The sequence below is a fragment of the Pteropus vampyrus genome, unplaced genomic scaffold, assembly GCF_000151845.1.
Source record: "Pteropus vampyrus isolate Shadow unplaced genomic scaffold, Pvam_2.0 Scaffold199, whole genome shotgun sequence".
Classification (NCBI taxonomy): domain Eukaryota; kingdom Metazoa; phylum Chordata; class Mammalia; order Chiroptera; family Pteropodidae; genus Pteropus; species Pteropus vampyrus.
In genome coordinates, this window is record NW_011888980.1 from 1,101,971 (window position 1) to 1,117,711 (window position 15,741).

At 33.6% G+C, this 15,741-nt stretch overlaps 1 protein-coding gene across 5 annotated transcripts in view; it reads right to left on the reverse strand.

Annotated features, from left to right (window-relative positions):
* The window catches only part of KIF27 (kinesin family member 27), a 68,516-nt gene that overhangs the window by 28,984 nt on the left and 23,791 nt on the right, over positions 1–15,741 (reverse strand). For all 5 annotated transcript variants that reach the window (XM_023537756.1, XM_023537757.1, XM_011372048.2 and 2 more), the window contains 6 exons: positions 15,043–15,249; positions 8,067–8,236; positions 7,509–7,612; positions 6,037–6,192; positions 2,973–3,178; positions 334–531 (listed from right to left, as the gene is read on the reverse strand). In XM_023537756.1, the coding sequence (XP_023393524.1) occupies positions 334–531; positions 2,973–3,178; positions 6,037–6,192; positions 7,509–7,612; positions 8,067–8,236; positions 15,043–15,249 (1,041 nt within the window). The remainder of the gene's footprint in view (positions 1–333; positions 532–2,972; positions 3,179–6,036; positions 6,193–7,508; positions 7,613–8,066; positions 8,237–15,042; positions 15,250–15,741) is intronic.

Genomic DNA, 15,741 nt, shown 5'->3' on the forward strand with positions numbered 1-15,741 from the left:
GGAAGTCTTATTCAAATGTTAGATGTTATTTTGAAAGTTGGCTTTATATATTTATGTTTTTGACCGCCATAACGAAAGTTAAGGCTCTCATTTGAAAAACTGTGTCACTGAACTTTTTTTCATGAAGTCAAAGCCTTCAAAATAGTACTCAGAATTCAATAAATAGGTTTTACTATGTAGATGAACAAAGCTTTAAAATGAATGAGGACAGCAACCAAGAACAGGTCAAGATTAGATACCTCACAAACCAAATGATTCAAGCCCTTAGCTTCCTTAGCTCTGAGCCATTTAATATTCCATATTATGCTTAGCAGGAAAGTATGACAATATTACTTTGATTTTTTGTTGATCCCGCTTAATTTCTGTATCCAGTTGCTTCCTTTTTTCATTTTCTTCTCGAAGTCTTTTTTGCAGCTGTACCTTTTGATATTTCATGTGATCTACACTCTGCTCTAGTTCATTAGCACGTTTCTCATTTTGGATCGAAAGCGATGCCAATTTCTTACTATTTTGTTGCTTCTTCTGTAAGACCTAGGATCATATGGAATATTTTAAAATGAAAACTAGCACCTCTCACGTAAAGTAAACTTAATAAACCTCAAGTAAACAAACTTTTCATTCAGTGGCAAGGGTAGGCATTTTGCCTAGATTTCAATTTGTTTTTGATAGATGCGCAGTTGTTTTCTACGTTTCTACTTTTACAGTTTGGGCAACCACCATAATTAAAGAATGATAAGACCTCTTAATGCTGACATCCAAAGACAATAAAACTGATCTCTTTGCTTTTTATTAATAAGTAATTTTAAAAATATTATATGTACATGGTAAAAATTAAAACAATACAAAACTGAACATATATATAATTTTTACAATATCTGCAACACTGGAGCAAAAACAATAATACTAGCACTTTAGTGTCTTTTCCACATAATACTGAAAATATCAGTATAAGTACTGAAAATCTAGTTTAAAAGTGAGAGAAGTTCTCATTGTCTTTTGCACTTATTCCACAGATGCTCAAAAGTGCATCTGTTAGCATTAAAATGTTAATGTAGCTTATATATATCTAAAGATATAAAGAACACAGATTTTAGATTTTTAAAATTAAAAAATATTTGTTTTATAAACAATTATACAAAAAAACACTAATATTTCAATATTTAAAATGGTACATGTTAAAATACTGAAAACCTTTGTCATCACAACTATGTGACCCTGCGTAAGTTATTTTATCTTTCTAAAATTTAGCTTCTTCATTTATAAAATAGGGTACAAATATCCACTTCAAAGGATTAAATAATGATTAATATACATACAAAACACCTGGTATGTATATGGCACTTTGTAGACACTTAACAACTGGTACTACCATCTTCATCGTCTTTATCATGCCTATCCCCATCAGTTGTGCACGGATATGTCAAAGGCACAAAAATTTCTAAAACTACATAGGAATCTTGTTTTAGTCCTCTGCTGTATAAGATGTTTCTTTTGAACTTAAATCAGTTCTGTGTCTTTCCTTTCCTTATCAGTATCCGTAGCAGAAAAGGATATGCTGCGAGAAACATGTAAAACAAAAAGTTCATGGTAATTCACAAACTCTATTAATAACCTTTCATTTAATCTTTTAATCTCAACCATTTTAATTGTGTGAGATACAGAATTTATAAAAATAATCTTTGCTAAATCCGTAAACAAGGTTTAAACAGTAGATGCATAGGATAAATATAATAACCTCCTTGGAGAAACAATAATTCTGGTTATTATTTATATCAAGGATAAGAATTATAATCAGAATTGAAGCTAGGATATAAAACTATGAAATTATAAATAAAATTTCCTAATAAATACAAAGGAAAAATCTTGTTTTGTTCTACTAATCTGTTAAAATGAGTAAAGTAAGGCTAATATCACAGCCTTACTTTAAAGGGTTGAACAGTGAAAAAGAATTGATCCCAAGATTCTCTGAGGTGAATTGTTATGTGAAAGTAAGTTTTCTTTAGGAAAGTGGAAGGTATGACGTACACAACTACTATGTCTTCCTTTAATCAGTTCAAACATTCAAGTCATATTATTTAAATCTGATGTTGACTTGAGAGGCTACTTAGGTAAAATATTTTAGTGGAGATGTCCAGATATTTGAGGTGTCATTACAAAACCCTAGGAGGAGGGACATTTTTGGTCTGTACACCTATCCATTCTCACATAGAATAGGACCTGACACACAGGAGGTATACAGTGAACACTTAACCTTGTTGAAAGAAAATAACCGTGGAACAGTTTCAAAAATAAATAAATAATGTTCTAAATACGTTACCTACAATTCCATTCTACCTACAATGGAAACAATTTGAAAGCAATAAATTATGAATGAAAAGGAATGAAAAAGGTATTCTAGCAAATTCATTATAATCAGACTAACAAAGCACTCTGACCATACCTAAGCATCTGAAAATGGCTTCATTACACAAAATCTCTCTGTAATAGAATATTGCTCATAACAGAATTTTTAACTGTAGCTATTTGAAGTTATAAAAATTCCAGTATTAGGAAATTAAGAATATAGTACTCACAAGTTAACCTTTCTTAAGCCAGTTATAGTTTCAGAAAACTGTCTGAAATAGTTATTTGTTGAATGTCTACAAAGTGCCATAAATGCACCAGATGTTTTATATGTATTATATAATCATTAATCTTTTGTCCTTCAGAAAAGGGCACTATCTCTGTGGTTATCTTTATTTCTTACCATATGGTTTTTGATAAAAAAGATTAAAATAATGTACTTCTTGAAGGCAGAAATATACTACCCAGATTGAAATTATGTACACCTACCAGCACTCTGGAAAAGAAAAGATGCCCTCCAATTCGTCTTATTGGTAAAAACTGAATCCTACTTCTTTCCTAACTAGGTACAAGAATATTGAAAAGCAGAAAGCTTTAGTAAGTTTTCTCAATTACATTTTTTAAATTACCTGGACTTTTAGCTTTGCGGCATCCATCTTTTTACGGAACTCTCTCTGTAATTTTACTTTCAAAGCAACATCAGAAAGATCTTTATTTTCCAGTTCCTGTAGTTGTTTTTCTGTTTCAATTAATTCCACTTTTGCCTGTTCTGCTTCATGTGCAAGTTTTGTTACTTTCAGAGAATACTGTTTGCTTACAGACTTGGCATCATTACCTTCACCATAATAACAGCAGTAACAAATACAAATTATGTGGAAAAAAAAAAAAAAAAACCTAAGTAAAACAGCAAAAACATAAAAAGGCTCTATTCTTAAAAATCCAGCTAGGCAGTATAACTATTTAAAAGGCATCACATTAAAAACTCAGCTGCAAAAAAATATAATAAAGAAAATCCCAGCTGCCCCACCCATCCCCATTAAACACATCTTGCTCCTGGCCTCTTAATAATTAGTTCTTTAATGACTGTTTCCATCTGTTGCCATTCAATCTTCATACTAGTTCTTATTTGTGTTTTAGTGTGACATTTCTGATCCTCTGAGTATGCAGTTTAGCTCTGCTGGCATCAAACTTCAGTTAGGATATTTGGGGTTACTCTCTGGCCTGTTGCTTACTACACTTCAGCTTTCTGATATCCATAATCTGTCTCCCTCCATTCTCTTTTTTTATGAAAAATTTTCAACATACCAAAAGTAGAGAAAAGTAGAGAAATGAACTCCTATCACCCAGATTCAACAATTATCAAGATTTTTGCCACAGTTGTTTCATCTATGCCTTTTTGTTTTAATTTGCTTAAAAATTGTAAAGCAATCCTAGATGTCATATCATCTTACCTATGTATACTTCAATAAGGATCTATATAAAATATAGACATAACCAAAAAGTCACTAACACACCTAACAATATTAATACCCACCAGTCCCTATTCAGACTGCTCCAATTTCTCAAAATGTCTTTTACAACTGGTTCATTTTAATCATGATCCAAACAAGGTCCATGATACATTTGTGATTGTTATGTCTCTTAAGAATCTTTTAATTTAGAGCTGGCCCTCTCCTTTTTCACTCCATTGAACTTGTTAAAGATTAATTCTTTTTAAATGCCTTTCTTGTGAATGTTTAGAACAGAAAAAAAAAATAGAATAAGATATTTCTATATCTCCATTCTAAGCCGTTACTGGCCCTTAAAACTTGGTTTTGATAGATTTTTGAATAGTCAATTGACCCTGAACTAGATTAGCAAACTTGTGGCAGTAGGAAATAAGAGTCCAGAGGTCATGGGATGAATAACTGCCAGGGACAGTTTGTCATACTGCTATACTGAAAATCTCTTCATTTGTAATAAAAAGGAGTTATTGAACTAAACGCACTGTCAGTTGTCTTCTGGCTCTACAACTCTATAATTATTCGACTAACTTTAAAATACATATGACTACTATATTTTAATGAACCTAAGACCCTATAAAGTGTTCAACATACCAATATTCTATAAACTACTAAAAAAAAAAAGGTACAATGCCAGTTATACCAATGATATAAAACTGTCATTTTTATGCAAGATATAGTTACGCCAATGATATAAAACTGTCATTTTTATGCAAGATGTAGATTGTAAGATGTATCCTGATTTCAGAGATATTAAAATGTGAAAATATGCATTAGAATTGATGAAATACAGTATAGTTATCACTGTTATTAATGTTGGCTGAAGGTGCTATTCAGGAAAAATCTTCATTGAGGGGGCTTTTTTGAAAAGTAAGCGTACACTAACTCATTTGCTAGTCACCATCTCTAAGGGTCCTTAGGAAAGCTCCAAAATGCACTTGGTTCTAATGAGTAAGGAGAGGACCTTCTCTGTGTGAGTTCAGGTACCCTCTACTTTAAGGCAACCAGGATATGTATGCCAGGCTATGAAAGTGTAGTAGTTTAGTGAGATATTCCATGGTGGGATAACCTAACTGAAAGAAAAACAGGTAGTACCTTGAAATCTTGGGACTAGAGATGCTATTTAAACCCCTAAATCAGTTCCTGGATCCTCCTAAGAGAGGTTTACTGGCATTGATACTGCTTGTGAGGGAGGGACATGGTCAAACTCAAACATCTGGGATATTGGAGCCAGGATGATGCACAGTACATACGTCACTAGGAATGAGGAAAGAAGCGCTTTGGGACAGTGGCTAGGGAGAGGAGACTGAAAAAGAACTGATAGCCAGAAAGCAACATTGCAGGAAAAAGGAGGAAGTGGGAAGGCTGGTTTTTCCCTTGCTGGCAGAGCAGTTGGGACCCACCATAATTCATGTAGTTTGGGTGTAACTGTAGCCAATAAAATTGAAGATAATATTTCCTTCAGTTCCCCTAAATGTGACCAAAGAGTTGTTTTTCATTGGAGTTGGGGAAAAGAAATGCTAGCATCTCTTATTCCTTCAATTCTTTATTGAATTTCAAATTACTCAAGGCTCACAATTTCAATATATGGGGGAGGGACCCAAAAAGCTTGAGAAGTGCTTTTTAGGGCAAGCCTAACATAGTGAGGGTGAGGAGAGGATATGATACATATGCCCAATCTGGCAGAAATTGGGACTAAGGAGAAGAGCTAAAAGCTTGGCTCAGTCAAGAGAACAGCTCTCAAGAACAAATCCTTTTATCTTTAGAGGGATAAAAATCAAATACATTTGAAATATAAAGTTTATGATTAATGTTAAAAATGAACTATCCAAGAAAATGAAGACCAATTATTTAAAATAAAGAATTACTAAAATGAGTTAGAAAACCATCGCAAGACATATTCCCAGATGCCTAGTACATTTCTTAAAAAGTGACAGAAAACATTAAGTGCCACAGAGTTTCAATACAGCACAGGGGTTCACACTGGTTAAAACAATTCATAGATGAATCCCAATATAACAAAGTTCTTTTAATAACTAACCTCCATATACTGGCTCTAGAACACACCTTGGTATACCAAATTCCAAGCTACCGTAGATAGTCTTGAGCATCAAAAACTAAAATGTTACAACATCAGAATAATTTTAGAAGCTTTTCTTTCTTATATCAGCTGTTTACAGGATACTATTACCTGTTTTCATTAATTCTTTAATTAGATCTTCTTTCATCTTGATGTTAATTGTAAGTTCTCTCATTTTTTGTTTTGCTTCATTAAGTATGAGTTCTGAATTCCTTAATTTTTGCAAATTCAACTCTTGACTCTCCTGGAGACATTCAATCTTTAAATCTTTAAAATAAAAGAAACAAAACTGAGAAAAAATTATCTGCTTCTGTAATATTCAACAGAAGTAGAGCTGAAAAACAAAAGCAGACACAGCAGTCCAGAGGTAGCAGAGGAAAGGACAAAGAGAGACAGGGAAGGAAAGAAAAAAAAATTACACAGCCACTGGGACTTTGGTTTTCTAGCTTACAGAAGGAGTTTTCATTAATTGTATCAGAACTACAGGATAAACCTGTGTGTGTGTGTGTATACATATATATATGTTTTAGTTATATCCTATAGTTCTGATATAGTTTTTCATTGCTCTTAGACATTCTGCAATTTGAGTTTTTAACAAGTTATTTACGAAAAGTGTGAAATCTCCTGGTAGAAGGTTGAATTTTTTTCATATTAATTTTTAGTTTTATTGTAATCAAAGAATGTTGTCTATACCAGACTACTCAGAGTGTGGGCCAGCACTATTTCTTACTATTTTACAGTGGAACATAAATCAACTATGTCGCTGTTTTAGTTCAGCTGACCTTTTTTTCATAGAGAGAATTCCTCAGCAAAGGAGCTAATGCACTGATTTACATTCTGGCATAAGTTTCTTAATTAGCTATAGAGCAGTAACAGTTCAGGAATGGCTACTTGACTCGCACTTATACATAGTATCTGTACATTTTAAAATTTATTTTGTGACACAGTCAATTTTTTGTTAAAAATTGCATGCATAGGCTCTTAAAAATGCTATTTTTATAGTGTAGGATTTATCATGTTATTTATATTCTCTATACTCTTACTTTTTGTGCTTTTACCAGTCATCACCAGATAAATGAGTTAAGATCTCCTAGTATAGTTTTTGCAACATAAATATTTTATGCTGTTATTTGATGCATAAAAATTCTCAATTGTGTACTCAACATTATGAGCACATACAGACTAATTTGGCTTCAATGCCAAATACATCACTAATGGTAGGCATGTGTGACAGTGAAGCAGGAAAGCAGACACCTAGTAAATTACTTAAGATGTATTTTTAAATAGTCAAGAGTACAATGCATACTAACATAGGTTTGAATGTAAAATCCCTATTATGAGAGATTTAGCCTATAACTCTTGCCAGAATTGATCAGTGGGAAAAAAACATTTTTATTCAGGAGTAAAAAAGAGTGAAAAATTAGAGGGAGAACAGAGAACATGAAGTTCTACCAACCAAGAAAGCACCCTTACCAAGTTCTTGTCTTTAAGAACTCCTAGATGCTTCTTAAATTATTGACTGAAGAAAAAGAGAAGTGTCTTATAAACATTACAATCTAAATTACTTAATAAAGTCTGCGTACCTTCATTCCCCAAACTTGACTTTTGTTTTTGATCATGAATATCATTCAGTTCAACAAGAGAACAAAGGGAGCCAGACTTTTGAATCCATGAGTGACTTCTAGTTCTGAAAAAAAATGATCAGGATCAAAGGTAACTTGTCGTTAGTGTCTGGTAATCTGCCCTCAAATTAAGCTTCCTCAAAAACTGACAGTAATGTTAAAAGAATTATTAATTACAGAAAATAAACAGAATTTTACTAATATTCCCACCCATGTTGGACCCAGTGGAAATTCCGTTATGTTTGTTGCCATTGTGGCAGCAGAATCAGGAAATTCAAAACTTTTCTCTCTGAAAATTAAAATGCAACAACTATAAAAGCAAAATGATTTTTCAATTGTAAGACTGATGATGTGTGTTCAAACACTGCTTTCATAATACATTAGTTGACAGTGTATGTAGCAAAAAGTACCTACTGTTATATTAAATGGAAAAGATATACTTTAATGAAAAAAATCTATGTGTATATATATTTAGTGCATCATAAAATTGTTTATTAAGTAAGTTTATATTTAACATACCTAATATCAGATTTCTCTTGGCCCTCTGATTCTTCCTCATCACTGTTATCAGAAAACTGGCAGTGGATGACTTCATCTTGGTCTTCTATATGACCCAGCAGCATCTGACTTCGTGTTCGGAATCCAGCAACTATGCGATCCAGAGAGTACGCAGCAGGACTTGTGTAGACCTTATAAGTGATTCCCCGACCCAACAACAAAAAGAAGTGATTTTTAAAATGTCTAGTTTTATCCGATTACTCAAAATGTTTTTATCAGGTTACTAGTTACTCTTAAAATATCCAATCATTGAAAGTGTACACGACAACCCCCAAAAAAGTCAAAATTCTTTTCACAAAACTATTGTCCTCATGGACACATATATCTTTCATAATCTACACAGCTCTTCCTCTTCTAGAAAGTTCTTTTATCTTCAACTATAGCTTCATGGAAAGTAATATTCAAAAATTAAACCTTAGAGAGGCAAGAATGAAAACTCACTCTTAAAAGAGCATAGGCACTCCCCAATGAACATGAAGTCTACATATAATATAATGGGAGGCAACTGTTTCTCAGCCCACTAGTCATCCCAGTTTTGAACACCTGGAGAATTGTGGCATTGCTGCTAAGGATCTGTATCCCTCTCCAATCCAAATCTACCAGATGGAGAAATCCAGAGCTATCACCACTCCCTCTGCTAAGGCAAAATACTCTCAATTTGGAAATCCAAATACATTTACTCACACTTTACATGTGCTGGTTTGAGATAGCTGAATTAATGCTCTAAGTCAGGGATCCCCAACCCCTGGGCTGCAGACCAGTACTGGTCCATGGTCTGTTAGGAGCTGGGTCGCACAGTAGAAGGTAAGCAGCAGGTAAGCAAGCAAAGCTTCATCTGTATTTGCGGCCGCTCCCCAGCGTTAGCATCACCACCTCAGCTCCACCTCAGATCACCAGGCATCAGATTCTCACAGGAGCACTGGTCTCTAATGCCAAAAAGGTTGGGGACCACTGATCCAAGTAACATATTTAATATGTATCATAGGATATTTAGATGTTCATTTGCTAGCTTCAGAACTTTCTATATTATAACGTGCTTCTATTGGCAATGTGCCTTAAGTTCTCAAAAAATGAGCTTGGAAAACAACAATGAATTAGAAACTGCCTTTTTACTTTTATTATAGTTTCCATTACCAAATATTTCTTTTCACCACCTCTGTGTAACCATACCTCAGGGTAATTTCTCTCAAAAAAAAAAAATGTAAATAATAAAATCTTAGAGGAGACATTCAATTTATTAATATAAATTACTAAAAGCTATTAAAATAACAATATACAGTGAAATGCGTACATCACATGGTACTCAAGATTCAATTGCCATGGGTCCCTCATGTACCCTCTCCCAGAAAAGCCTACCTGATTCATTAATATCTGATTTTTGTGCCTCCACTGTTGGTCACCTAATAAGACCATCTGTCCCATTAGCACTATGATGGATAGCGGGTCAAGTTTTCTAGGTGGCCTCCCAATTTCTAGTTTGGAGGAGTGGGGGAACATTATTTATAAAAGAACCAATTCAAGAAGTATTTATCTAACCAGCACAATGTACCTAGTATGGCCATTTGCCCCATAACTGATAGGCATCAAGGTTTCTCTTTGTCAGGGGACAGAAATCATCTCAGGAGCAAATAAAGTTTTTTGTTCAGAGTCAAAATTTGTTCTCTGAGATTATAATTTGCTTTTAAAATTTCTTTTTACCAAGTAAACTAAATGACGCAGCTTAATAATGAACACCAAACAAGTTCTGCCACAACGAGTAACATTTAGCAAGTTAATTCTTTTAACAGTCTTTCCACCCAACACAATGATTCTTTGCCCCTTCCAGGCTCACAAAGCCTTCTCTAATCCGGCCCTTTCATATTTAGGTATTCGGTCCTGTTTCCCTCAATTGCTTTGGGATTCCAGAGCTCCCCAATAAGGAATATTTTATCATTTTCAGCCATATCCTAAACAGTGCTGATCACGTATAAGTACTCAAATAAGCTGACTAATGATTCAGATATCTGAGATGTATCCAATTAGAAGCTAATTTTTTTTCTAACCTTTTCCCCCTAGAATTACACAGCCACAGGGCTAGAGAGAATTTAAGGCTTACTGAGTTCACCTATCCATCCCAGGTTTGACTCTCTCCTGTAATATTGCAAATTATCATTTAACAGCTGTTCAAACACATTCACTGTGGGCATCCCCCTCAGAAAAACTGGGGCCTCTCATAGCACCACTGGCAGTTCCCACTAATTAGTCCCTCTTTCTATTCCCTTAGCACTCTTCACATTGGTCCCAATTTAGAAACAACATATAACAGTAATGATAAACCTTGAATATTTGAAAACCGTAATCATCAGACTAAATATAGAAGTGCTTCAGATTTTCCCCAAAGTCTTTCAGCAGTGTAGTTTTTCTCTGAAAATAATCTAATTTGACTTAAATTGTGGTACCCAGACCGGAATGTAATATTCTAAATCACCATTAGTACATAGAAACAGACATAGAAAGGCAGCCAAAATGGGAAGACAAAGAAGCAGAAACCATATGACAGAACAGAACAGAGATCCAGATATAATGAAGTCAAGTCATCTAACAGATGCAGAGTTCAAAACACTGGTTATAAAGATGCTCAATGAACTTTTGGGAAATGTAGAGAACTCCAACAAAGAGATAAAAATGGAGATGGCGATAATAAGAGGGAACCAGTCTGAAATGGAGAACGCATGATCTGAGATGAGAAATATATTAAATGGAATAAACAAAGTGAATAAAAAAGAGGATCACATGCCCTATCTAGAGGATAGGAAAGCCAATCAGGACACTCGAACAGAAAGGCAAGAAAAAAGAGGCCAAGACTATAAAGATGATTTAAGGAGGATATGGGATACTATTAAGGCTCCAAACATTCGTCTGATCAGTGTAAGTGAAGAAAATCACGATGTTGAACAGCTGCTTGAAGAAATAATGATGGAAAACTTCCCTAACCTGGTGAAGGAAATGGACATAAAACCCCAAGAAGCTCAGAAGATACCAAAAACCAGGGATCCAAAGAGGCCCACAACAAGACACATCATAATTAAAATGCCAAAGGTTATATACAAATAAAAAATTTTAAAAGCAGCAAGAGAAAAACAACTACATATAAGAGAACACCCATACGACTGGAAGCTGATTTCTCAAAAGAGACTCTGCAGAAGGGCTTAGCAAAAAATATTTAAAAGAATGAAGACCCAGGATATACAACGAAGAATAATTTATCCACCAAAGCTATCATTTAGAGTTGAAGGACAGATAAAGAGCTTCCCAGACAAAAATAAACTAAAGGAATTTATCACCACCAAGCCAGAATTAAAGGAAATGCTGGAGGGACTTCTTTAAGAAGAAAAAACATGTATCAAAATTAATACAGGAATAAAGAATGGTAACAACTACATTCCTATCAATAAGTATCTTAAATGGAAAAGAATTAAGTGCTCCAACCAAGGGATGGAGTGGCTAAAAGGATAAAAAAACAAGACCCATACATAAGAAAAGGAAGGGAATGGAAAAAGATATTGCTGTGATGAACCTAGAAGGTATTTAAGTCAGACAGAGAAAGATAAATACCATATGATTTCATTTATATATGGAATCTAAGGAACAAAAAGAACAAACTAATCAAAAACAGACTCACAAATTTAGAGGACAATTTGGTGATAGCCAGAGGGGAGGGAGGTTGGAAGACTGGGAGAAAGAGATGAAGGGATAAAGAAGTACAAATCAGTTGCTGAATGATGGGTCACTGAGATGGGAAGCAGGGCATAGGGAATGCAGTTAGCATTAATGTAATGGCTAGGTGGAGAGCCAGAGGAGAGAAAGAACAAATAAGGGGATCGTTTTATAAAATATATAAATGTCTAACCATTGTACTGTATACTCAAAACTAATAAAATAAAATATTTAAAAATATATAATTCATTCAGGAAAAAAACAAAAAGATTTTACAATATTCCACTTTTGTGAATCTGGAGATTCCAGGTTTTTAAAACATATCCCTTAAAAATGTTTTGTTTGGTTCTCTTAGTATACAGTTATGTCAAGTACTGAAAGCGATATTATGTACTTATTGCTTTTATTTCCCTTTCATGATACCATATTTCATCAAACCTAAAATGCCATCAACTGTGACACACCATTATTTTTATACCACCAAGAAAGAAAAAAAGCTGTCAAACTATGACATGCCATTAATTGTAAAACATATCCTGCCATCAAAGATAAAATGTGAAAAAAAAAAAATAGGTGAGTCTTACAATCAATGAAATATAGTAGATTTTCATCAGCACAATTTGTGGTATTATACTAAACCTAAGTAATAACTGGGACCACCTTTGTAAATTTCTCCTTTCCAAAGTGCCTTTTTAGTATGTATTGCACTGGATCTTGGCTTTAATTACATCATATTTACCACATTAAGAAAACAGAAATCTGTTATATTTTTTTTCTTTAAGTTTAAATCAAGATTTGATTTTGCATTTCATCAGATGACTTTTTGGTATTTATTAAGACAAATGAGTTTTTCTCTTTTTTCATATTAATTTGATAAATACTATTAATACCTTTTACTTTATTTATCTGTATACTGTTTTGCTGTGAGGGACAATTTCTTTATGATTCCTGCATAAGTAGATATGTACTATAATTCCATTTTGGTGTTCAACTTTTCAGATTAAGAGATAATCAAAAACGAATGTGCAATAATCAGAAAAAGTATACAATGGTATGCCTTTAGGATAAATTTTAATCAGCCATTAAAAATTATATTATAGAAGAATATATAATGACTGTCAAATGCCCATGATATATTGAGAAAAGCTAGTAACAAAAAGTATACATATAAATATAACATAAATAATACTTTTAAAATAAGATCTTTTCACTCTTTTCCTCCAGTATGTATAAATAAGCATATGAGAAATAAAATCAGATTCTTTTTATAATCAACTTAAAAACTGATTAAGCTACTTTTCCCCTTCTTCTTTTGAAAGTATTTTCAGTTGAGAAAGTATTTCTCTTAGACTATTTTTACTTCAAGAAAATATTAGAGCTAAACTCAAAAAAAATATTAGAGCTGTAAAATATAAGCAAGACTTCTGCCAAGAAGACAGAAATCCAGGAGAAAATGAAATGATACTTCAGATGTCCTCTGTGGCTTAATTGTACTAGTTTCGGTATTCAATGAGACCTCTTATAACACTGTAACAGCAAACAGGGCTCGAACAAGGCTTGCTATACAATGTGTCTTTCTGTGCAAGCCTGCCTTTTCATGTCTGCTGCAATAACCAGACCAAGCAAGAGAAGTGGCCAGGATTCCTGGACACACAGTAGGCACCAGAGAACTGTCCAAACTGCTGATCGTATATGACCTTTGCATCTTCTTCTTTTTTCCCACTTTTTTAGTGGCTATTAAGGGTTCTTTGGGGGTATGGGGAAAAATTTTTAAACAGAACTAAATTAAGAATTTGCCAATTCAAAACAATAACTCTGAAAGTCTTTATTCTAGTCATGTCTGTTTCAGGTCTAATCAAACAACTAGAGACAAGAAAAGAAGAGCCTAACAGAGCCCATGCAACTCTACCTCCTCAAAGAGTGTGTGTGTGTGTGTGTGTGTGTGTGTGTGTGTGTGTGTCTGTGTGTGTGTGTGTGTGAATGTCTAGTAAAAAAGATTAAAGACCAAGAGAGAGAATAAATATGTGTAATTATTGTAATCAGGATAAAAACGAATGTTATTTTTTAAAAATAAAATAATGGACAGAAACAGAAAATTATTTCACATAAGTTATGCCAATAGTTTTTAAAATTTACATAGAAGACTTGACATATAAGTATTAAGTTGAAATAGTAGATATCAAATTTGAATCATGTGAAGAATTTGTTCTATGAAAATTTACCATGTATTCAACCATAAGAAAAATGTCAATAACTCTACAAAGTAAAACCAAAATTAATGATAACAATGGCTTGAATTTTAAAATTCAACCACTCAAAATTGAAAACCATACTGGTAAGGATAACATCTGTTTAACTCTGAGGCACTGAGCCTAGGACACAGTGGAGGCGCCCACTGACATGTACTTAACGCAGTGCCAGGGACTTTCAGAGTCAGCATCTCATGTAAATCCTCCATCCACCCCCGTGTTTCCACAATCATGACAGATAAGAAACCTGGGCTCACACAGGTTTAGTCATACACACATAGGCCTATACAATGGAGCTAGTGTTCACTCCCAGGTCTGCCTGACTACAAACTCTATGAAGCTATGCATATTTCTTACCCTTTGACTGTAATCATCACATAGATCTCAAACAAATCATTTCCCTTCATAAAAGTAATAAATAGAAACCAAAATTCATGAATATGCTCATTAGTCTTTTCCACAGTGGAGATTACTTGATTTTTCAAGAGGAAACATGTGCATATATTTACTACCCAGACACATATTCATAAATAAAAATTACAACAAAAGTTCATATTGATCTTTACATGGTCTTGATTATGTCAGCTTGGCAAGTAATACATAAATGTCATTTGAGAATAATAGGACAGACCAAATAAGTAAAAATAAATACCCTCCAACCTCATCTCAACTTGGTGTGGTTAAAGAAAAACAAAAATTCATGAAGATATCAGACTTAGTCATGTCTGAAAATATGACGGCAATGGATAGCTTTTCCTCCTTGATGAACATAGACATTATCTTCAACTATTCCTTCCAAATACAACTATACATTCTTCTATTTATTTTCTTATTAAAAAGCATAATTAAGAGAAAGAGAATACACAAAAGTCCATGAAACTAAACAGAAACCAAACTGTACCTGCTGAGACTGTACAAACACAATGATATTATATTACATATATTATGTTTTAAATATCAAAATAAGAAAGAGATTAATGTTTAGACTTTACCTTCCTGGCATCTGATCTTGCTGGGACATAAATATAATGCCCCAGGTGAGTATCAAATGGTACAGTATATGGTCTCTTTTCAGGTATCCTGGCATCTGGCCCATCTCCACAAGTTTCCTTAACTGAAGAAGTCATTGACAGGTTAAGTTTTGTTAGTTCTTCATTCAGCTGATCCATAAGAAGTTGTTGTTCTATTATTTTTTCATTCTTTGTAGGAGAGAGATGAGAATTTTAAAATTAGAGAACTTCAGTAAGTATGTAGATAATAATTAAAAATAAATTGTACATTGACCAAAATCACACCTACAAATTACAACTACCTTAACTGTACAATTAAACCTCATTTATCCAAAGACTATCTTTCTGATGTTCACAGTATCTAAGACTGTTCTTATTGGTAAAAGCTTTTGAATAGTAAGCAGCAACAAATACAACATAGAGTTAATTACTCGAAAAAATAAAAGCGCCCCATATGCTGATTGGTTGGTTTGCCAACCTGAAGCACTCTGATTAGTTGATCTTTATAAAAGTTTGGACTTTCTGAGTGAAATCCAAGAAATAAAGAGAGACAAGAGAGCTGAGAAGTGGAGGAAGAGTTACAAATTGCAGAGGTGGAAGCAAAGGAGACAGAAAGTGGCAGCAGGTGCAGTGAAGTGAAAGCCTTTACTCTGTGGAAAAGAAATACAAAAGCACAAAGAG